The sequence below is a fragment of the Crotalus tigris genome, unplaced genomic scaffold (genome assembly GCF_016545835.1).
Source record: "Crotalus tigris isolate CLP2741 ecotype Arizona unplaced genomic scaffold, ASM1654583v1 scf7180000017831.1706817, whole genome shotgun sequence".
NCBI lineage: Eukaryota > Metazoa > Chordata > Lepidosauria > Squamata > Viperidae > Crotalus > Crotalus tigris.
This window is the reverse complement of record NW_024096660.1, coordinates 310697-333485: the sequence shown is the minus strand read 5'-3', so window position 1 is coordinate 333485 and position 22789 is coordinate 310697. Positions and strand designations below refer to the sequence as shown.

Sequence of the window (22789 nt, the reverse complement as noted above, 5' to 3'; positions counted from 1 at the left end):
TTCTTTGAAAAACTCTAAAGATGGAGCACTCATAACTTCAGGAAGCAAGCTGTGCTCTATTGCTTAATAGCTTAAATGGCCAGAAAATTCCTCTTTATATTGCATTTGATTTTCTCTCTGTAAAGCTTCCACCCATTAGTTCTTGTCCTACCCTCAGTTACTATGGAAAATAAAGTCCTACTCTCTTCTTTTAATAGCCCTTCCAGCACTGGAAGAGTGCTATCACATCTCCTCTTAGCTTTCTCTTTCTTAGGCTAAACATACATAGTCCTTTTTCACCATTTTTCATAGGATTTTACATCATCCTTGTTGCTCTTCTTTGCACTCTCTCTAATTCTTTAGCAACTTTATTTTATGTTAACTGACCAAGTTTAACATTGTATTATAGATGTTATGGCCATTCAGTGGTTCTGAGATTTCAAAGGTATGTTAGAATATTATGGGATCGATGTCCCCAAGTTAGCATTCATTGCATTTTCTTCCCATCCACAAAATTTAGGAGGAAAGAAAAGATATATGAGAAGGATCAAATCCAGCCATTGAAATATCCAAAAGAATACTTTTTGACATTCCCCTCCTAAAAAGTTCAAAAATCCCAAATCCACCAACCCAAAATTTGCTCTAAATACCTAAATTCTAAAATTTTGGAATTTAGGTATTTAGAGCAAATTTTGGGTAGAATAAATGCTGAACATTTATTGTACAGTAAGCAAATGTTATATTTTTTAAAAATATACACTTTTCTCACTTTTTACTAAATTCAAATCAGAACAATGTGATGACTGACAAAACATTTAATTCTGAGTTATATCTAGCACAGGCAACTTAGGCAACCAGTAACAGATCACATAATAACATACAGAACAATATGACAGAGAAATTAATTAGGAAGACATGTCTGAATTATAACTTCCCTACTCTAAATGTATCAAATGCAGGTATTTAATTCTGGAGAGAGGAGAAAATAAGCTTTTAAAAAAGTTAACATTATGGGAGAATAGATAAGTACAAAAACTAAAATAGCTGGTACTTAATGTATAAATAAATTCCATGGATTTCTTCTTTAAAGACATTCATATGATAGAACAAGAAAGCATTTATTATAAAATTCTTGCCATTATAAAGCAGTATATATCTACATGGCATCATTTCAAATAACTTTGCTATATAACCAGTTTGTTTACATTCAGTGAGCAACAAAAGATCTCATATCGTGCAGGTTATTGATATTTCTTCCTACAGTTTTAAAACCATGTTCATTTTCTTCCAGTTCAATCTCCCTCAAAATATATTGAGCATATATGTTGAAGCAGGTAGTCCTTGGTTAACAACCATAATTGGGATGAGAAAGCATGATTTCATGTGACTGTGCTGACTTATAATAGCAGTTCTGACAATTCCAGTTACAGTTGTTGGCCAAATTCTATATGTTGGTAGGTGCAATGTCCTGTGATAGCCATTTGTGACTTTTTGCTGGCTTCCAATTGTCAGAAGCTAGCAGCGAATGCCGCAAATGGGATGCTACAACTATCCTAATTGCAAGCCTGTTGCCAAGTGCCTGAATTGCAATCACACAATGTTGTGACGACTGCAACTTTGCAGATTGGCTGCAAGTCTCCTCATTCAGTGCCATTGTAACTTGGAACGGTCACTAAACAAATGGTTGTTAACTGAGGACTACCTGTAAAGAGAAAATATACAGCCTTGTATATTGTATATTCCTTTCCATTGCCCACCTAGACCAGTCTGTCTTGCCATGTTCTGTCCAGACTGTGGCTTCCTGAGCTGTGTACACAAGGACAATGAGATGTTCTGGGACGACATTATTCTAAAGACATTCCCATAGTATGCCATTGTATATATAATCAAAGGCTTTTCTATACTCAATAAAACATACTACTTTTTAAAAATCCAGATTGAATATCTGGTATTTCTCTTTCCATACAAAGCTGTAATCTGGATTTCTAGCAAAGAGGTTCACAACATCAAAAGCAATTCCTGATGTTTTCCTTGAAAAATGGTAGGCATATGTTCATGATCAAATACTGGAATCTACCACTCATGATCAAATACTGGGATCTACCACTTTAGATTGATTTGGAAATTTCACATCAGCACTTTATGATTTGTTCTACAGTCAGCCCCTGGCCACATCTTTATCAACTCCACACACCAATAATACAGTCAACTTTAAGACACACAGACTGTAATGGGCACAGCATGCTGGCTAGGGAATTCTGAAAGTTGAAATACACATATCTTAAAGTTGCCAAATTTGAAAAACGCTGTTCTAAATCATTTTTCCTAAACCATTATTTCTTCTCTGGCCACTGTGTGGCGCTATCAACCTTAAGAAGGATTTCCCAACTTTTCTCAAACTTTATTTGAAGATAATGTTGGGGGAAGAAGGAATGTTTTTGCATTTTGTAGTGATTGTTTTGCTTTAACCATAACTGCATACAATGATCTGATTGCAAGCCACAGACCAAAACTGTTATCTTTTGCAGTAACCTTTTATGTTTTAACTCTAAATGTTGGAAAAAAAGACTTTGTAGAAATTCAGCATCTATGAAAATCAAATTGACTAATAAAGCAACTGATTTAAATGTAAATGAATCAGTTTGAAAAGGAATCATATTTGTGTTAGAAATGCAAGGTGGTACAGACAGGTAGATTGTCTTTGCTTTCCTCCCTGCACAGAGGGCAAGGAAGGAGTTTCCTATCCTGAGACAGGGTAATGGCTCCAATGTCAAGCTAAAATCCAAAGCAAAACACCATTTTGTCACTTACGTTTTCTATAACAAATGTCCACTCTTTGTCTTCAAATTCCTCTGCATGGGGATCCTGAAAAGCAGAAATACAATGTTAAATTCCTTTCTGAATCCAAGAAACCTATGATAGAAGATAAACAGATGAATCCTGGATTTGGATCTAGGGGATGACAGATCTAAAATCTTGAACCCATTATCAGAAGGCCTCTTCAGCAGCCTATTCACTACACTTATTATCTTTTCATCCTCCAAATACTCTGCATAGGAGCGCATTTGGCAAAGCGTACTGCTTAATCACTGAATACATGTGTGTGTGGGGAGGTTTAGTAGAATCATATACGGGAATGAAAAGTAGTTGTTGTGTTTTTTACTAGCCAGGGAGAAATCAGGAGGACTTTTATGTCTTCCTGGTATGTTAGTTTCACATCTTGTCTTATGGGCGTTATGTTGTATTGTTGCTTTTCTTTTGGTCTTTGACTGCAGATCACTTTTTTTAATGAACTATATACAAAAACTTCCAAGATTTATTTTGATTTTCAAACAAGGGAAATGGAACATAGGTGTAGAGAGATTGTAGTTTTTTATTATATAGTATTATTCCGGCAGTTCTAAAGGCCTTTTCTTTTAAAAGGTAATTTTCATTTATATTCTCCCCCACACAAACACTTACTGGTATTTAAAAATCTATACGTTACATGTCAGCATTAGTAAGAATATCTATGTTGTAAATCAGCACATAGGATGACTAAACTGAGGTTAAAAATCAACATGAGTGATAGATTGAAGTACAAACACACACACACACCATAGGATTTGGTGCCAATTTCTAAAAATTGTAATCAAAGCAGGGGTGGCTCCTGGTTTTTGTTAAAAAAAAAAAAACTAATGAAAGTCCAGGAAGTTGGGATGATTCATGTGCCTCCTGTCATTGGTCATTCATAAGAGTGACTAAAATACAACTCAGTAACATTACAACAAATCCAGAACACATTTTCAATTCATAACAGAGCTGGAAGGGACCTTGGAGGTCTTCTAGTCCAACCCCTTGCTCAAGCAGGAGATCCTATACCATTTCAGACAAGAGGCTGTCCAGTGATATCTCCAGTGATATGAAGTACCCACAACATCTGAAGGCAAGCTGTTCCACTGGTTAATTGTCCTCACTGTTAGGAAGTTTCTTCTTAATTCCAGGTTGCTTCTCTCCTTGATTAGTTTCCATCCATTGTTTCTTGTTCTGCCCTCTGGTGCTTTGGAAAATAAGTTGACCCCCTCATCTTTGTGCCAGCCCCTAAAATACTGGAATACTGCTATCATGTCACCTGTAGTCTTTCTTTTCTCTAGATTAACTATATTCAAATCCTGCAACCGTTCTTCATATGTTTTAGTCTCCAGGCCTTTAATCATCTTAGTTGCTCTTCTCTGCACTTTTTACAAAGTCTCAATATCTTTTTTGTAATGTGGTGACCAAAACTGGATGCAGTATTCCAGGTGTGGTCTTACTAAAGTTCTGTAAAACGGTAGTAATATTTATTTTTCAATTACTACAATTATTTACATCTATTTTTAACAGACTTTTTACCATGTTTATCTTTAAGTTATTGTCAACCCTGAAATAGAGTGGAATGAAGTGTAGCGTGAAAAAGAGTAGCTTAGAATGGTACTCACTGTCATGGAAGATTAAGCTATAATCCTAATCAGAGGGCCTTCCCATAATAAATGTGTGAATCTAATATCGTTGAAAGAACTGTATGGTAATAGGAAGGAATGCAGTATGTATGGAAAATAATCATATCCCCTCCTTAAATATCATATATAGATCAGAATTCTATTTATACCTCAAAATGAAGTTTGATACTAAACCAAGTAAATATTGTATGACATGGCAAACGCTTTAGGAGTGAGATACTTCATTTGTGATATTAAATTCAAAAATTGCTAATTCTTAATCTAGATGCCTTATTTTGTGATGGTTTTGTTTGTTCTTATAATTTTGTTCCAGATACCATTCTGAGAAAAAGAGTCTATATCTATTGGTGATATGTATGAGTCTCTTCAGTAATGTAACTTTTTAATCCTTTTAGAAATTACATTTTAATACCTACAGTAGGTTATTGAAGAATTAAATTCCTAGGTACTGAAGTTTAACAAGATGGTACCTACTCCAAACTACATATAGTCTAATGATTATGGTAATCTTGTGTCTTTGAAACCTATACTTTTAATGTGTGGATTTTATCAATTTAGGCAAGTTATTCTAAAGAAATAAGGAAGAAATAAGATCCTAAATTAAATAAAAATGAAGGGACAGAAACTACTGAAAAAAAAGTTTGGACAGGAGCTGCAAATGACGGTAGACATTGCTACTATAATCATCTGGTACATCACATACATACATACATACATACATACATACATACATACATACATACACACAGATATTAATTACAAGCCCACCTTTTTTGAAAAATCTGTAGGTTTCAACCAGTTATCATCTTTAATATAACAAAAAAGAGTAGAACAGAATTTTCTTTGTGATGATGATTATTTTCTATTTACTTTTCCTTTAAGAGCATTTACCTTTCATATATTGGCATTGTGTGATACAAATACTTGGTTCCTTAACATTGTTAGACTTCTTTCTGATTGTATACATTATAACCAACTTTTTATGTTTCAGTCATATTTTTGCAATGTGTAGTGGTGCCAGTTGGGTAAAATATACATATAACACATACTCATGGCTGGAGAGTAACTGTATATCTTTTGCAGGATCCAATTTGAGTTGGTCACCGGGACCAGAGGTATTGTATTCCGAGCTGTATATCTTTTCTCTGAGTTAATTCCCTACTACCTCATCACATCATCGATTCGGGATAATATTTCATTCATTTGCTGCAATGGATTATATTTATAAATGTTTATGTCACAATCTAATTGTTAGGTCATCATGGGGGTACAAGGTTCTTATTTGATCATTTCATAAAAAAAGGCAACCTTCAGCTTATTCCTCATACAATGAAAACCTGTTATTTGGAACTAATCTAAGTTTGAGGTGTGCACTTTGTCCATTGGACAATCATAGGCATCTATTTTCTTTGGTGAAATTTTGGGGGCCACTGAAGCTCCATCATAGAACATAAAGCTAGAAATATCATTTGGAAAGAAAAGGTCAGATAAGGCAGACCATCATATTCATGTAGAGCAGTGGTTCTCAACCTTTCTAATGCCGCGACCCCATAATACAGTTCCCCATGTTGTGGTGACCCCCAACCACTTATACATCACCGGGTGCCAGGGGCGTGGCCAAAGAAAAGGGGAAAAAATGGCGGACAGCCTTGATTGGCGACCCCCGTGAAATGGTCGTTCGATCCCAAATGGGGTCCCGACCCACAGGTTGAGAACCACTGATATAGAGGTTTCTCAAATGGAAGAATATGAACAAGTTCCTTGGAAGTTTCTGTTTCAGGCAAATATTCTGCCCAATGACCGATCCTCTATGCTTTTAAGTAACAAGTGTTCAAGTACCCACTGCCCACTGCTAAGAGGCTATACTTAACATTCTCATTAGTCACAGATGCCCAGACGGGTAACCTTTAATCCTATCAGCAAGGCCATTTCAACAGCCACTTACAGATTCAGAGATAATACAATGGTATCACTTCCAGAACACAAGGCTTGTCTAGCTTGGTGCCTGTACTTTACCCACACTACTATTTTAGAGTGCTGCTTTGCAAACAAATTCGGTGCTTTATCTTTGATTCCTATACAGACTGTATGAGCAATGCATTCTGTCATCAGCCACTGCCAGTTACTGATAAAAAACAGGAGCACAGCTCTGATCTTCAGCTTTTAATCAGTGCAAATAGGTTCTGTTGGGATGCAAAATGGCAGTGCAACCTTATTTCTTTCCCTTGGGACATCTCTCTCCCCTATTTGAACCCGCTGATCCCCAACCCTCTCCAACATGGTGCCCTTTAATTTAGATGAGACTGATGATCTTAGAGTATGGACAATTGTTATGAATCCCAGCAAGTGGCTAGGATCTCTAAGGAGCTGCAGAGGGAGCAAGAATTAGGTCACCATAAAAGTTTTGGAAGTATGCTGTTGGGGTTTCACTTAAGTGTTATTCTGCCATTGTTTTAATACACGAGGCTCTTTATATCAGGCCTTCTCTTTTAAAGTACTAAGCTTTATATGGTCAATTACTCAGAAGATTGGCTATTAGGTGATATAGAAATACTTTCTTGCTCTGTTAAATTACTGAAATGCTAGTTGGTGTCTTATACCAAGGTTGGCTTTTAGAGATGTTCCAAAATAAGGTGAGCAGATATATTACGCCAGTACCATTTGATGGCCTGTGCCAGCCTCTGGGATATCTTTAGGTCCAACTGAAAGCCTGAAATCACCTGAGATTAGGTCAGATAACATACCATATCTTTCCATATATAGCTAGTTGGTTCCTCTTTCAAAATAAATAAGCGTGTGGCTATTCAGAACAAGGAAGAGGTGTCCTGGGTGTGGAATGTCATTCCCAATTGCTGGGAATGCATGCCTACTAGGTTCCTACACTGAAATATTTCAGATTCCAGACAGTTAGTTCTTATTCTTTCAGCTATGTATTCCTTCTATTTTAAAAGCAGAAATTACCCAGGGATATATGTCTTATTTTACAGGTCTTTACTTTTGGGTTTGGCAACAATTTAATTTCTGAATATTGTATGCTGTGTTTTATGATGCTTCTGAATTTCTGTTTTGCCAGCCACCTAGACTATTTCAGCTAATGGCTAGTATAGTAATGTATTACCTAGGAATATGGATGTCTAGGAATCACAGTTGGGACCAGCAACTCAGTCATTAAGTGAAGTAGTTGTAAGTAAAACATTTTACAATTTTACTTCAGCTCTCCTTTTCTTTATAGATCTGCAAAGATCATAAATCAAAGGACTGGTTGTAAAGTTACTTTTTCACCACTCTTGTAACTGCCAACAATTGCTGTATGAGGCAATAGCTAAAATGAAGTCTACACATAATCACAAATATAATATATAATTGTATAAATATATAACTGTGTAAATAATTTAAATTGTCAGCAAATTATCTCTCAGTATGAACACTGGTTACCTATGTACAAGAGCAAGCAAAGTTTCGGTGGCTTATTTTAATGGTTTGGATAGCCAAGGCCACTATGGGATAATGATATAAAACCATCAGCTAAGTGGAGGAGAACAAGATTTCCAGTGGCTTGGCAGGATTGGCAGGATTGGGGAGGGTGGTGTTTTGGTATTAGCTGTGTTAAGCCACTTTTAGGGATTAACACTTTTTCTGTGTCAGTAACTGTCAGAAACCAGCAGAAAATTGCACATCCTTTTATCAGCAGTTTATTGAAATTCAGCATCTATTTCCCAGGGCCTTTGGAACCACAAAAATGGATTTCAAGGGTTGCAAGCAGCCCACAGACTGCAGGTTGCTAACCCTTGTTGTAGAACTACAGGTTCAAAGAGATGGAAGCAGGAAAAAAGAGTTTCCAATCTGCAGAGCATCTCTGTGTTGAAAATGTGTGCACACACACACACACACACACACACACACACACAGTCTCATCCCTTCAACTTCTGTTGTTCCCCTTCCTACCTGTACCAGCCCTATACCTAAAGACCTGGGGACCAGATTTTATTGTCCTGGATGATGAACCTAATCTGTAGTAAATTAAATTGGCATGTACTGCAAATAAACAGTATTTTTTTCCAGTTTCATGATAGCTTTATTCATTATTCTGAATCCAAATAACTTTTTATAGAAACATCCTTGCTTGAATAAGACCTTGATGGGTTTGTTATTGGTCAAACCAACATGTTTTTAAATAGCAGACCAATTTTTGTGGTAAATTCTCTAAAGTGATCCTATAGTTCCTTGACAGCTTATTTACTGAACTCACAGCATTAAGCACTAATGTGGTTTCTTTACTTTGATTTATAATGAAGCAGTGAATATATGGTAATCTTTTGGATTTTAAGACATGCTTTTTGCAGCTTATCTTTGGATACAGTGGTGGCTCTGCAGTCCCAGTCTGGAAGTATAGTGTCTAATGCAGAGGCCCCCAACCTTCTGGGCACCAGGGACCAGTTCCATGGAGAAAGGTTTTTCCGTGTACCAGAGAGTGCATGGTTTTGTGTGCTGCCTGCATCCCATGGATGGGGCTTTGCTTGTTTGTGTGGACCGGTTGCTGGCATGCCATGGCCTGGTACCGGTCCATGGACGGGGGTTGGGGACCCCTGGTCTAGTATGATGGGGGCTCTGGAAGTCCATTGTTGCAGTGGCTATGGGTGTTATTCTGTGATGCCACTCAGGGTTTTCTAATAGATTTTGGGGTCGTCTCCCTTTAAAGGTGGTGGAGGCTTCATAGCACAGGGTTCAGATTTTGTCAGCAGCCACAACCTAGGCTGGATCTCAGAGTGGCATAGGGTTTCTTTCACAGCATCTTTGAAGTGCTTGCATAGTCAACCTTGAATCTCTTCCCAGAGTTCAATAAGCCATAGAGCAAATGCGAGACACAAGGTGGTCATCCATTCTGATGATCTGTCCCACTCACCTCATCTGGGCTCTGCTAATCAGGGACTCAATGTTGGTGCACTCTGGGTCATCAAAGACTTCCAGGTTGGAGACATGGTCTTGCCAATGAATGTGTCTGTGATTTTTTTTTCCAGTTGTTTGATGTGCCTTCAATACAGAATCAAGGACTCATATCCATATAAGACAGAAGGGATAACCACAACTTTCTAGCTTTCTGGAGATAGAGATGTTATATTGATTAAGCACTCTAGTATGCAACCATCCTAGTATCTGGCTGGCCTTGCTGATCCTGGAGTCAATTTCTTTGTTCAAAGATCTACTACTTGAGATGATGCTTCCTATGTGTTTGAAGTTGTTTACTTTTGTCAGCTGGTTTCATGAACAGTGATTTTTGGTTTTATGGTCTTGGTACCTGGCACAGGCTGGTAAAGTACTTCAGTTTTGTTCAGAATGAAATCAGGCCAAGGAGCACAGCAACATCTGAGAAGTTCAGAATCAATTGTACATCATTGGCTTTTATGCATCAAGAGAGCACAATCATCAGCAAAGAGGGTTTCTTGAATGATTATATGGAGGCACTTTGTTCATTTATTTAAGCAGTGAAGATCAAAGTGAGAGTTGTCCAATTGGTACCATATATAAGTATGTATATAAGTATACATAGAATTCAAGTTCATCATTCGTCTATTCATAAATTTGGGCAATTTGAAGTAAAACAAAACACACACTTACCTTAAAAAGTGTCACAGTGATTTCAATGTTTTCAGGAACAGGCCACACTACTACCCCACGATAAGGATTCTTTATTCCTGGCTGCCAACTATGAGCCTGAAGAAAAAAATTGTTTGAAGAAGTCTTAAGCTGTGTAGACGTAACAGCTGAGATGAATGCAGAGAGCTATATTTGCTACTTATGGGTAAAGATGATTGAAAGAACAATGCATAGGATTAAAGCTAGATGTAAAAATATCTAATACCAATCACGACAAAACCAGTCACAAATCATCACTTTCTTTTACCCCATAGAACTGCAAAAGCCTCTCATGTTTACCACATTTGGTCAACATTTTTGCTCGTGTATAGCTTTAACATTTTCACCCACTACTATCATTTGGCTATTAGGCAATGAGAAGAAGCTCCTGTAATTAACTTCTAGTATAATGGAAAAAGGAGAGAACCAAGTAAAATGTTGTACAAAATACCTGTTTTGGCAAAAGTTAAAAACGGAATGTGCCTACTTTTCTTATCTGTTGATATAATTGTGTTACATTTGCTCCAACTCCATCAGACAACCAGACTGAGACATTCTGTCCCATCGTTCCATTGGATTCTTATTTGGGTCAGTCATTCTCTCTCTCTTTTAGCCCAACTAGCTCATAGGATATTGCCATGGGGGAAAAAGAGGAAAAAGAGTAATATATACACTGCCCTGAGGTCCTGTACAAAAGGTAGGATGCAGAGCTAAATAACAGTAATATAATAAAATATTTATGCCAAACTATACATTTAGGTAAATCTCGGGACACAAATATCTTCTCGATACAACCGGATCCTACATTTGACTTGCTTCCAAGAATGCATTTAGTTAAAACTAATTTCTTTGCTTATGCATTACTGGCAGGATGACTAAGGCCTTAGAAAACTTTATTGATCTGTAGACCTGGAGACAGACCTTTCTAATCACATAAAAATATAGAAGATTTTTAAAAATCGTTTTATTATAATTCTTGAACTGGAAGTCTTAGTCCTACAATTCTTGCTATTTGAGAAATGTTCTTTGAACATTCAAAGAATGCTCTTATTCAAATCAAGCTAATTAATGTTCTCTGCAAAGCTATTTTAACTCCTGAAGGATAGCTCAAATATTTCACAATTGAGGAAAGGTGAATTTTTTTGAAGTAAAGACCAACTTTACTTGCTATCTGAAAATTCAGAAAAGCTAAGAGCATCAGAGTGCTGCTGCCTGTATTATATGTCTAAACTAACAAGGGACTGTGCACTATGATATGCAACAGAACAGATTCACTTTCCTTGTATGTCCTTGAAGCAAAGGAAAGCAGAATTCTTTCATATGAGTAGAAGTGGGCATATACAGCATTGGGGTAGATTCCTATTAACATAACATAGTATCTGCTTTGGATAGGAAGGATGTGCAGAGAGTGGTGACAACGGTGGACAGTATTATTGCAAGTTCATTTCCTTCTATCCAGGACATAAGAGCCGAGGTGGCGCAGCAGTTAGAGTGCAGTATGCAGGCCACTTTAGCTGACTGTGTTCAGCAGGTCAGCGGTTCAAATCTCACCGGCTCAAGGTTGACCCATCCTTCCAGGGTAGGTAAAATGAGGACCCAGGTTGTTGGGGGCAATGTAAATATATATATACATTGCTTACTGGTGTACACCGCTTAGAGAGTGCTTGCACTTAAAGCGGTATATAAGTCTCATAAATAAATAAATAAATAAATAAATAAATAAATAAATAAATAAATAAATACATGGCATATAGCAGTGATGGCGAACCTTTTAGAGACCGAGTGCCCAAACTGCAACCCAAAACCTCTTATGTATCGCCGGGTGCCGGGTGGGCGTGGCCCGCTGGGTAGGCGTGGGTACAGTGGTCATGGCAGATTGGCTGCCGTGGCCAGCTTGATGTTGCTCCTGGGGAGGGATGCCTTTGGGGGCCAGGCAAGGTTGGGGAGATCAGGGGGTCTTTGGTGGGTGGGGCGATGGGCAGGAGGCTCATCCTGCAGGATGAGGTGAGGCAAGGCGAGGCAGGGCGGGGGTGCCGTCACAGGGCAAGGCGAGGCAGGGGCGGCTGCTGCCTGACACCATCAGCCCCCGCACACAGAGGGCAGCGAGCGCATGGGTGCTGGGATGCATCTAGCCATGTGGGATCTCGGCGAGTTAGCGGGCGGCTGGTTGAAGAGGATAGTTGCCATCTCCGGGACATGGTGCGCGTGCCCACAGAGAGGGCTCTGAGTGCCACCTCTGGCACGCGTGCCATAGGTTCGCCACCACTGGCATATAGGCATTGTTGGACCAGAGCCAGTAGTATTGTCTGGGACGCTACACATCCTCTCCATGATCAGTTTTCATTGTTACCTTCTGGGAGGAGGCTTTGTGGTATCCAAAACAGAACACCCAGATTCTGTAATCACTTTGTTCCATATAGTATCAATCCTGTTAACTCTCAAAAATTCTTTTTTACGCTATGTATACAAAATGGACTCTGATTAATATTAATTTTGGTGTAATTTTTGTGTAAGTCAGCATTTTAGGTGCTACTGCTGTTATTATATGATTACTGTTATTCGTGGGGTGATGACATTGTTTGGTGGGTGGTGTTCCTTCGTTTGAGAGAGGGGCATTGGAATTTCATTTTAATGTGTGCCATTGTGTATACAGGTAAATGACAATAAAGCTTATCTTATCATGCACATTTCAGATTTATGCCTGGCATTCCTATTATGGGGCTGCTTTGTGCACATAACTCCCTTCATTTTGCTTAATATTAAAGAAGCATTTTAATTACCAAAATTATTTTAACCCTCTTTCTATATTTATGAGAATGCATGAGAGCATAATTGAATAAAGAGACACAGATTGGCCCATTCTGACTCCTCCAGGACTAAATCAAATAGTAACAGTTGGTCTAGTGGTTAGAGCATTAGGCTAGAAAGCAGGAGACTGAGTCTTGCCTTAGGCATCAAAACCAGCTGGGTTCTTTCAGCCCAACTCAGGCACAGGGTCATTGTTACTGGAAAATAGGAGAAGGAAGATATGTTTTCCACTGTGAGGTATTTATAAAAATAATAAAAGGTGGGATATAAATAAATAATAAATAATGAACCATTTGCTATTTATTCATGTCAGCAAATTGACCCTAACCAGACTTATAATGTCTTGTAGTGGAATTGGAAAACCATGATCTTCAGCCCCCTTTTATCCAGATAAAATCAGGAGGAGGGAGATGAAAGTACAGAGAAAGGAAAGAGGTGGGAAACCAGAAAAGTTGAAAGGGACAATTGGAATTGAGGAAGTAATCTGTGATAAATCAGATAAAAAAGAAAAAAAAATAGGGCAGTCCTCATTCTAGCTCTGTCCACCAGCAGCCCTGGTTATTGTAGCCAAGAGAATATAGATTCCTCCATATCCCAGTCCGACTATTGAGTAAGAACCAGAAAAACAGCATTTCAATTATCATTTAGCAATGATCGATTCAGCGCTATCCACAATAGAGGAATGGTTGGTGACGATTAAACTTGCTGAGACAGCTAAAATGACATTTTTGATTAGAGAAGACTGTGTCTATATGTATTGTTGATTGGAAATCTCTTATGGACGTTTTGCATAAAACAGAAAAAATGAATTTATAGTTTATGGTTTTGATGGTTAGATAGGATAGATTGCAGAAAGATGAGAGTTATGTTATGATCATAGTGTCAGAGTTAACTTTATAGTTGTACTTATAACTGCTGTAAAGAAAATTGGAAGTTACTTCTTTGTATCTTTTTTCTTTTCTTTCTTGCACATCTAGCTTATATCATTACGTAGTAAACTACATCCACAGTAAACTAAAGATGTTCTGGATAAAAGTGAGAAATAATTTATTGTTAGAGTGATCTGCAGTTATCCTTGTAGTACTTTTTATGCTGAGCATTACAGCATATATTTAAATTATTGTTACTCTCTTTTATATAAAGCTCCAGAAGAAAAATGTTGTTTCAGCTGGATTGTGCTTGTTAATATTGTTACAAATAGTACTATTATTGATAGTAAAACCCTGGGACATAAAAATGGGGGAAAAAATTAAAAACAATAGTCTAGTAAATAGATAAGTTAATAAATTAGCATGTATATTACAATTGAATGCCATAGGAATAGCTTTCAAGGAAAATTGAAGAATCACTTATTTGTTTTTTTATACAATGTAAAGATCTGTATAACATAAATTATCATAATGATAAATACTGAGGTTATTATTAAGATTGAAAAAAACATGCAGAGATACAAAATCAATCATAGCAGCAGGGTTTATTAACAATAACAGTAATGTGTTAGAAACAAATTCCTTTAAAAATTTTAGTTCTCTCATCTTTGTCTTGAACCAGAACAATTATCATATGAGAGATTTCAAATTATAGCCCCTAATTAATGGGAAATAACTAACCTTAGAAGATTTCCTTCGGCTTCTTCTTGTCCAAACCACTACCAATTTATCTGGTTGCCTATTGGGAAAAACAAATATATTCACTATTAATTGTTCCTATGGTGATTTTAAAAGCTACTTGAGATTATAACATAAACTATAACCGTAAAAATTACACTATCTCTGCCCATTCCTGCATACTATAAAAAAAGCTAAAATATAATTAGCTACTAACATGAACCATTTATTGTATATGGTACCACTCACCAATACTTTTTCAAATCAAGAAGAATGAAAATCCTCTTTTGAAAAATAATTCTATGTATTATATACATATATAGAAAGCAAAGCAATTTTAAATGATTTCTATGAGTGCCTTAATGTATATAACACATACAAATACATCAATTATTCCAGCTTGTTCTTTGGAAAATACAACTTTGAGGGAAACAATGTGGGAGAAAATATGGTGCTATCTACTTATCTTCTCTTCCTATAATATAAGTTGACTTATGACCATTTTTTAAATGACTGCTTGAAGATATGGCAGTATTGAGCAGTATTGTGTTGGCAGTACTATGATCGGTCCCCCAAGTTTTGATTGTTGCAACACCTCTCCAGTCATATGATCAAATTTCAGGTGCTTAGCAGCCCACTCGCACTTATGAATGCAGGGAGTCTTTCTTCCACCACATATCTCCCCCCACCGTCTATATCCTTTTGTCCCCCTGCATTCTGCAGCCCTTAGCTGACCTTCTTGCTCCTGCTGTTGTCCCCTCATGAGGCAGCTGCTACCCACACAAGGCTTTCTTCCCAAGGTTACTTATGGGAATTTGCTCACAGAACCTGATGAAGATAAGCCTTACATGGTTTCTTCATGAAAGGTCAGGACAGGTGCACCTTGTCAGCAGCGAGAGCAAGATGGTGAAGGTCAATTTGGAGAGAAAGTCTTGGTATGCATGCTTTGGGGCCGTGCTGTTGGAGCTTCTGGGATGTACCTGCTTTGGGGTGTGCTGTTGGAACTTTATTTATTTATCACATTTTTAAACTGCTCATCTACCTCACAGAGGGAGCCTAGGCAATATATAACAAAATATAAAAACAATATATAAAAGTTAAAGAATTTAAAAGAGACAAAGATGATTAAAACATTGTGAGAAATTAATTGAAAGTGAAGGAAGGCCTCTAAGGGCACCAGTCAGCCCCATGGTTACATGCTTTTCTGGGTTCCTCACACAAAGCTGCAGAGCCATGTTTAATCCAGGAGAATGGGGGGTGTCTCACCTTGGAGGAGGGAGGGGGGAGAGAACATTCCAAATGCAGGGGCAACAGTGGAGAAGGCTCTCTTCCTGCCCCATCAATCAGAATTCTTTAACTTGACGAGTTCCGCAACATTCTTCCCTGCCTGGCCAGATGGGACATGCTGATGTAATGGGAAGAAGGTTCTATAGGCAGCCTGGCCCCATGCCATGTAGGGCTTTATAGGTCATAACCAACATCTTGAATGGGACCCAGAAGGAAACTGGCACCAATGTGGTTGGAACAAAGATGTTACATGTGCCCTTCTTTGGGCACCCAAAATTGCCTGCACATCCATATTCTGCACCAACTGAAGCTCCTGGATACTTTTCAAGAGTAGCCCCATGTAGAGCATGTGGCAATAGTTCAAACAGGGGATGGTTATGAGTGATTGAATGGAGAGCCTCCCTATCCAGGAAAAGGTGTAACTAGTCCACAATACAAAGTTGAGCATAGGCCTTCCTAGACATGGCTGCCACCTGCTCTTCCCACGTGTGGAAGCTTTGCACCACACTGTTTGGTCAGGCCAGTGATGCTTTCTGGGGCAGTTGTAGCTTTGTGCTGTGGCTCAGAGCTTCTTACAGCCCCAGATCAGCAGTGTGATAAGCAGCCCAAAAGCTGCATGGGAAGGGGCAGAAATCCTTCATCAGGCTGCAGAAATGAAGCTCAATTCTTCACAATCCTTACTTTGCCTCTTCAGCCTAGTGTGTAGGTTCTCTTCCACATGCAGAGGGAAGAACTCCTGCCCTGGGTTGGAAAGATAAAGCAGGGATCTTCGCAATCCCTGGTCTGTTTCTCCAGTCCAACTCACGAGTTCTTCTGTGCACAGAGGGAAGCTGCCTGCCTACTTTTTGGTCTGCCACTTAATGATCACAACTGTGAAAGCCAGGACTGCAGTCATTGAGCAAAATGGTCATGTGGGCATCTCGATTAACAACCACTTCGCTGAGTGACCAAAATTCTAGTTCCAGTTGAGTTTATAAGTCGAGGACTAACTGTACAAGTACAGGAACAATTAAAGCAATATAGCAATCTTAAAATGCTGAAACCTGAATAAAAATAAAAACAAAAAAAATGTACTATGTATTGTGTCATATAACACAAAGTTAGGCTAAGGCAGACCCAGGAAAGGTTACAGCTAGTGCCACTAAGGCCACTCATTCCTGCTGTGACAAATTAAGAGGAGGACCTCCAGCTATATATCTGTTCCTATAAATGAAGGAGAAAATCTGGAGAAAGTCCCTCAATGCATATTGACAAATGAGTACATAAAAAGGTATTCTTTTCAGATGTCTGGTTCTTAAATAAGAACTGAAAAAATTCTGCAAAGGATTTAGCTGACGACAAATATAGGTGTTTGAGTGCCATCATATCCATGATGGGGCAACACAAACTGAAAGGAAGTCATCCTTTCCTGGAAATATCTGGGGGATGTACCTGATTTATAAATATATAAAATGACTAAGTGGTTTCTTCTATCTTTATTAACAATTTAGAGAGCCAAGCATTCTATCTTTTCATGCATCTGTTTTTGAAGAGAGAATGTGTCACTCAGTGCTTCTTGGACTAGCTATCTGATCACCCCATACCTTGTGCAGCTCTTAATTTTTGGCAAAAACAGAAATTTAAATGGAATGGATTTACCCAGTTCCACATCCCTAGTTCTAAACCCTAGTTGGTTTTTAAGACAAATTACCAAAAATATGAGTTCAGCTGTAATCAGTCCAAGTATATGGCTTCACTATTAGATGTCAAACAATCCCACCCCATCCCCCAAACCTTACAATACAGGAATCAAAGGCATGCTACTAAATGATGGATAATTGTAAACTTTCAGACATTATTATGTGAAGACCTAACTCATTGCAGAAAAGTGGAAGGAAAGAAAAGAAGAGAATGATCAGCAGGAAGGTTGATGTACTCCTTTACAGGTAATCCTCAAGTTATGACAGTTCATGTAGCGAACTTACAACATAACACACACATACCTCCGGTACTTACGACACAACTCTGAAGGTACGAATGTTGCAGCACCACGGCAGTCATTCACCCTTATGAACAATTGCAGAGGAAGTGCAACATTCACCCTGCTTATTCCTCCCTGCCCGCTGGGTCTTCATCAGCACTGGGCCTGTGGATACTCACGAAGATCTAGCGAGCCTTCAGTTTCTTGGCCTGTTTTGGTGCTTCAGGTCTTCGGTTTGTTTGCAGAGAATAGAGGCCTAAAGTACCGCCAGTTCACACGAGATCAGTAGCACGAGATCTCAGTTACTGATCTCGCCTAATCTCATGGTACTTTAGGCCTCTGCTCTCTGCAAATGGAGGCCTGGACAAGGTACGCCAAGGTACGCCCACGTGTCATCTATCCTCCACGAGCTGCACTGGCTTCCTGTGGGTCTCCGGATGCAATTCAAGGTGTTGGTTATCACCTTTAAAGCCCTTCATGGCATAGGGCCAGGTTACTTACAGGACCGCATACTGCCGCACAGTTCCCAGAGACCGGTGAGGTCCCATAGATTGGGCCTCCTTCAGGTCCCGTCGGCCAGACAATGTGGGCTGGCGGGCCCTCGGGGAAGGACCTTTTCTGTGGTGGCTCCAACCTGGTGGAATCAACTTCCCTCCGAGGTTCGAACAACTCCCACCCTGCCGGCCTTTAAGAAAGCCGTTAAAACTCTCCTGTTCCGGCAGGCCTGGGGCTGATGTCCCCAGGGGGGCAGGACATGATCGGACTTGCGGTATGATTGAATTATTTTATTGTTTTATTCTCGATGATTGTTTTAATTTTGTACGCCGCCCTGAGTCCTTTGGGATTGGGCGGCATATAAATAAATAAATAAATAAATAAATAAATCTGTGGCAAAAAGCTTTACAAATGGAGGGAAGACCTGAAGTACCGAAGCCTTCCCTCCATTTGCAAAGACTTTTGCCATCTTTGCAAAAAGCCTTTGCCACCGAGAACGCGTGCGCCCCTCCTGGCCTCTGTTCTCAGTGGCAAAGGCTTTTCGCAAAGACGACTGGAGCCTATAGGGATGCAATTCTCCCCCCCAACCTTCCCCACCCTGAAATACCTTATGTATTAACGACCTGCACATTCGATTAGCAAATGCATGGGCAAAAGCAGGGAATGATCACGTTCATGTTACATGATTCACTCCTATGAATCCTCGGGTTACGAATGTAATTGGCAGGCTCCATTACATTCATAACTCAAGGATTACCTGTATGGTGGCAATGAATACAGGTAATCCTTGATTTACAACCATTTGCTTAGTGACCATTCAAAGTTACAACGGCACTGAAAAATGTAACTTATAACTGCTTTTCACACTTAGGACCATTTCAGCCCCCATGGTCATATGTTCAAATTTTGGATATTTGGCAACTGGTTCATATTTATGACAGCTGCACTGTCATATGATCACTTTTGCAACCTTCTGACAAGCAAAGTCAGTCAGGAAGTCAGATTTACTTAACAACCATGTTACTAACTTAACAACTGCAGTGATTCACTTAACTGTGGCAAGAAAGATTGTAAAATGAGGCAAACTTGTTTAACAACTGTCTCACTTAACAACCTAAATTTTGTGCTGAATTGTGGTCCTAAGTTGAGAATTACATGTATACTGTTGGAAGACCTTATGGACAGATCAGGAGAAAAACCTATATATTCTTTCATCTTGAAAAAAAATAGGAAACCTGAGAATAAGTAATTTGTAATAAGCAAGTATCAGCACCAGCATAGATATATTTATGGCACAAGTAACCAAGGTCAGACAATTTTACTGAGATGAAAGAGCATTTGTTTTTCTCTTAGTTTTCTCTTATAGACAGTGTTGTAGAGGACATCATTTTTTTTAATAAATGAGACAAGAGCAATATTTTGCTGCAATATTGCTATCTTGTGATACAAAGTATAGTTCGACTTTCCTATTACGCTTTATTATAAGCAAATGACAGCAATCATTAAACCAAAGCAAACATGTTGCCTTGTACTATGAGATGACGGCATATAAATTTGATAAATAAACAGAATCATTAAACTTCATCACCCACATTGAACTACATTTTGTAAAATTAAAAACATAATAAAACTTCTTTCAATTCAGAATAATTGACACTTTATTAATATTGCTACCCCTGACCTTTTCATCCTGTTTAACATTAAAGATGATTCGGAAAAGAAATAAAAAAAGAAATAAAGTCTGCATGTTCACTCTCGCAACTAATTCAATTTTTACTGTGTTTGACTTGGGTTGAATTAATTATTGCATTCTGCTAAATTGCTCTTTTTAAGCAAGAACAAAAAATATATAATTAACAAGTGAAGTACCAATAGTACAACAATAAACAGATGCACCTATTGAAGGATAAAAATAATTATGCAAAGAACAAATTCAGAACTCTTTGAAGGTAAAACTTACGTCACTAGTTCATTGCTTTTTTTGCTAGTATCATACGCTGAACTTTCACAATTTTTAACTATATTCCTAGTTTTGTGACTAATTCAGCTAGCGATCATTCGGAAGTGCACAGTAATAAACAATAATAAAAATTAATTTTCAAACCAATGTGAGCTTTTACTACCAAAACTTTGTGCCTGACAACAAAGCACTGCAGAGTGAGTGCTAGCATAGCTGTACAAGATAACTTTATCTGAATGATATAGCAGCAACCAGCAGTCTTCCCAGCATCTCCATCTGTCATGTGTTCACTTAGCAACCATTTTGCTTAACGACTAAGTCATTGGAGTAGAATGCGGTCACTAAACAAAGAGTGGCTGTAAGCTTAGATTTATTTTAAAATGACTTTTAACGTCCTCCCTCTGAAAATTTAATATTGCTAAATTCTGGTCAACAATTTAGGTTATAACAGTTTTTTAAAGAAAGTAACAGCCCATCATATTTTACTAGAGTTATAATTGCTGTTTTATTCATAAAAATTAATGCAGGAAATCAGAAACAATAAGTGCATTTAGACATTTCAGATTAGTACACTTGCCTTTTGTTACACATTTTCTTTATGTTACTTCTTTGCTGCTGTGTTTGATCTAATAGTGAGGAAGTGCTTATTTAGCATTGTTTCCTATTTCTTCCAGACCAAGAAGATACAGTTGGGAATATGCCAGTTTTTAAAACTAAAAATATCATGAATTGCTTTAGAAACTGCAACCATGGTTAGCAGCTTCTCACGTTTTCTCTGTTCCTGAGTGAAATCTGCCTATAGAACACAAAAGGAATTTATTTGTACATGCTAGATGTTAGCCTAGACTTAGACTTTGCTCAGCTACCTAGTCATTAATTTACTTGATACAAATATTTGTTACTTGCACTTAGGGATATCTGCAGATTGTATTTTATATGCAGATCAAGCTGGTAAGCATTCAGAGAAGTAGTTAATTAGTTTTGCATTGCCCTGAATGTTTTATTTTTGCTTAAGCAGACATTAGTTTAAAAGCGTTATCAAAATGTTTATTTCATGACATCCTGTGTACATGCAATTTTTTTTTACAAAACTTCCACCCAGGTCCAAGCATCATGGTCAGCCCTGACTGCTTTCACAGGATGGTATTCTAAAAGATAAGCTGTGGATCCTACAACTCTGAAATGAAAGATCTGTGCACCGTAAAACAAGAGGATGATGTTCTTAGCTCTGAAAATAGCAGAGATGTGATTATTGTCATTATTATTATTATTAGTAGCTAAAAGCAAAATTGTGCTTGAAAATTTGGAGACCCTAGTTGTGACCATCCTATAGTTGATGGTTCCAGTCATTGATAGTTGAAAATATATATTGAGATGATTTACTTGATACTAGAGTCATTAATTCTCCAGGGGTGGTAAGGGGCGTTGTCTTACCTGAACGCCTTTTCTCAGCAGGATGATGCAGAGTCCACTCGATGGGTTCTATGACAGCCTTCCTGCCCGGCAGACTGGGTAAAAACTTTGGCCACACCCTTCCCTTGGGCGTGACCCCAGTTTTGACTGAGACGAGAGTTGTTTGTTGAATTCTATATAGTAGCTCCTTGTCCAATGCCTACCTAGACCTAATACCTGGGAGGGTGTGGACTCTGCATCATCCTGCTAAGAAAAGGCGTTCAGGTAAGACAACGCCCCTTCTCCAGCAGGATGGCTGCAGAGTCCACTCGATGGGACATACCAAAGCCCTCATGTCCCCCTGGGAGGGAGTGTCTAGGCCATTGAATCCTGAGCAGAGACAACTTGCTGTAGCACTCTTCTTCCAAAGGTGGCATCCGCTGCCGCAAAGGAGTCTAAACGGTAATGTCTGACGAATACAGAGGGAGAAGACCAAGTTGCGGCCTTACAGATCTCTTCCCACCGAGGCTTGTGTGGACCACGCTGCTGATGTGGCCGCGCTGCGTGTTGAATGAGCAGTTACATGTGGTGGAACTGGAATTGCCTGAGAGACGTAGGCTTGGGCTATACAAGCTCTGATCCACCTTCCTATGGTAGAAGATGATACCTTCTTCCCCATAGTCGATGGTTGGAAGGAAACAAATAGTTTCCGTCTTACGGAAAGACGAAGTGCGCTTTACGTAGTAACAAAGCGCTCTACGCACATCTAGCTTGTGCCATCTGCGTTCTAGCCTATGTCTGGGATTCAGACAGAAATCAGGAAGGGTCAGTTCCTGAGATCTGTGGAAGATGCTGTTTACCTTCGGAATGAATGCAGGGTCCGGTCTGAGGACCACCTTGTCCTTGAAGAAGGTACAGAGATCCTTCCTGACTGATAGTGCTGCTATTTCAGAGATTCTTCTCGCTGAAGTGATAGCCACTAGAAAGGCTACCTTTAATGAAAGGTGATGGAGAGAGCATGAGTCGAGAGGCTCAAAGGGTGAAGCTGTCAAGGCTTGAAGAACTTTAGACAAGTTCCAAGAAGGATATCTGTGTATAACAGGAGGCTTAGTATTGACTGCTCCCTTTAAAAAGGCGCTAATCACCGGATGTTGCGACAGAGAAGTTGAATTGTCACAGGAAAGGACAG

The 22789-nt window shown here is 38.7% G+C and overlaps 1 protein-coding gene across 7 annotated transcripts in view; it reads right to left on the bottom strand.

Annotated features, from left to right (window-relative positions):
- Positions 1 to 22789, bottom strand: part of EHBP1 (EH domain binding protein 1) — a 305392-nt gene that overhangs the window by 221457 nt on the left and 61146 nt on the right. For all 7 annotated transcript variants that reach the window (XM_039342992.1, XM_039342996.1, XM_039342991.1 and 4 more), the window contains 3 exons: positions 14510 to 14567; positions 10074 to 10169; positions 2791 to 2844 (listed from right to left, as the gene is read on the bottom strand). In XM_039342992.1, the coding sequence (XP_039198926.1) occupies positions 2791 to 2844; positions 10074 to 10169; positions 14510 to 14567 (208 nt within the window). The remainder of the gene's footprint in view (positions 1 to 2790; positions 2845 to 10073; positions 10170 to 14509; positions 14568 to 22789) is intronic.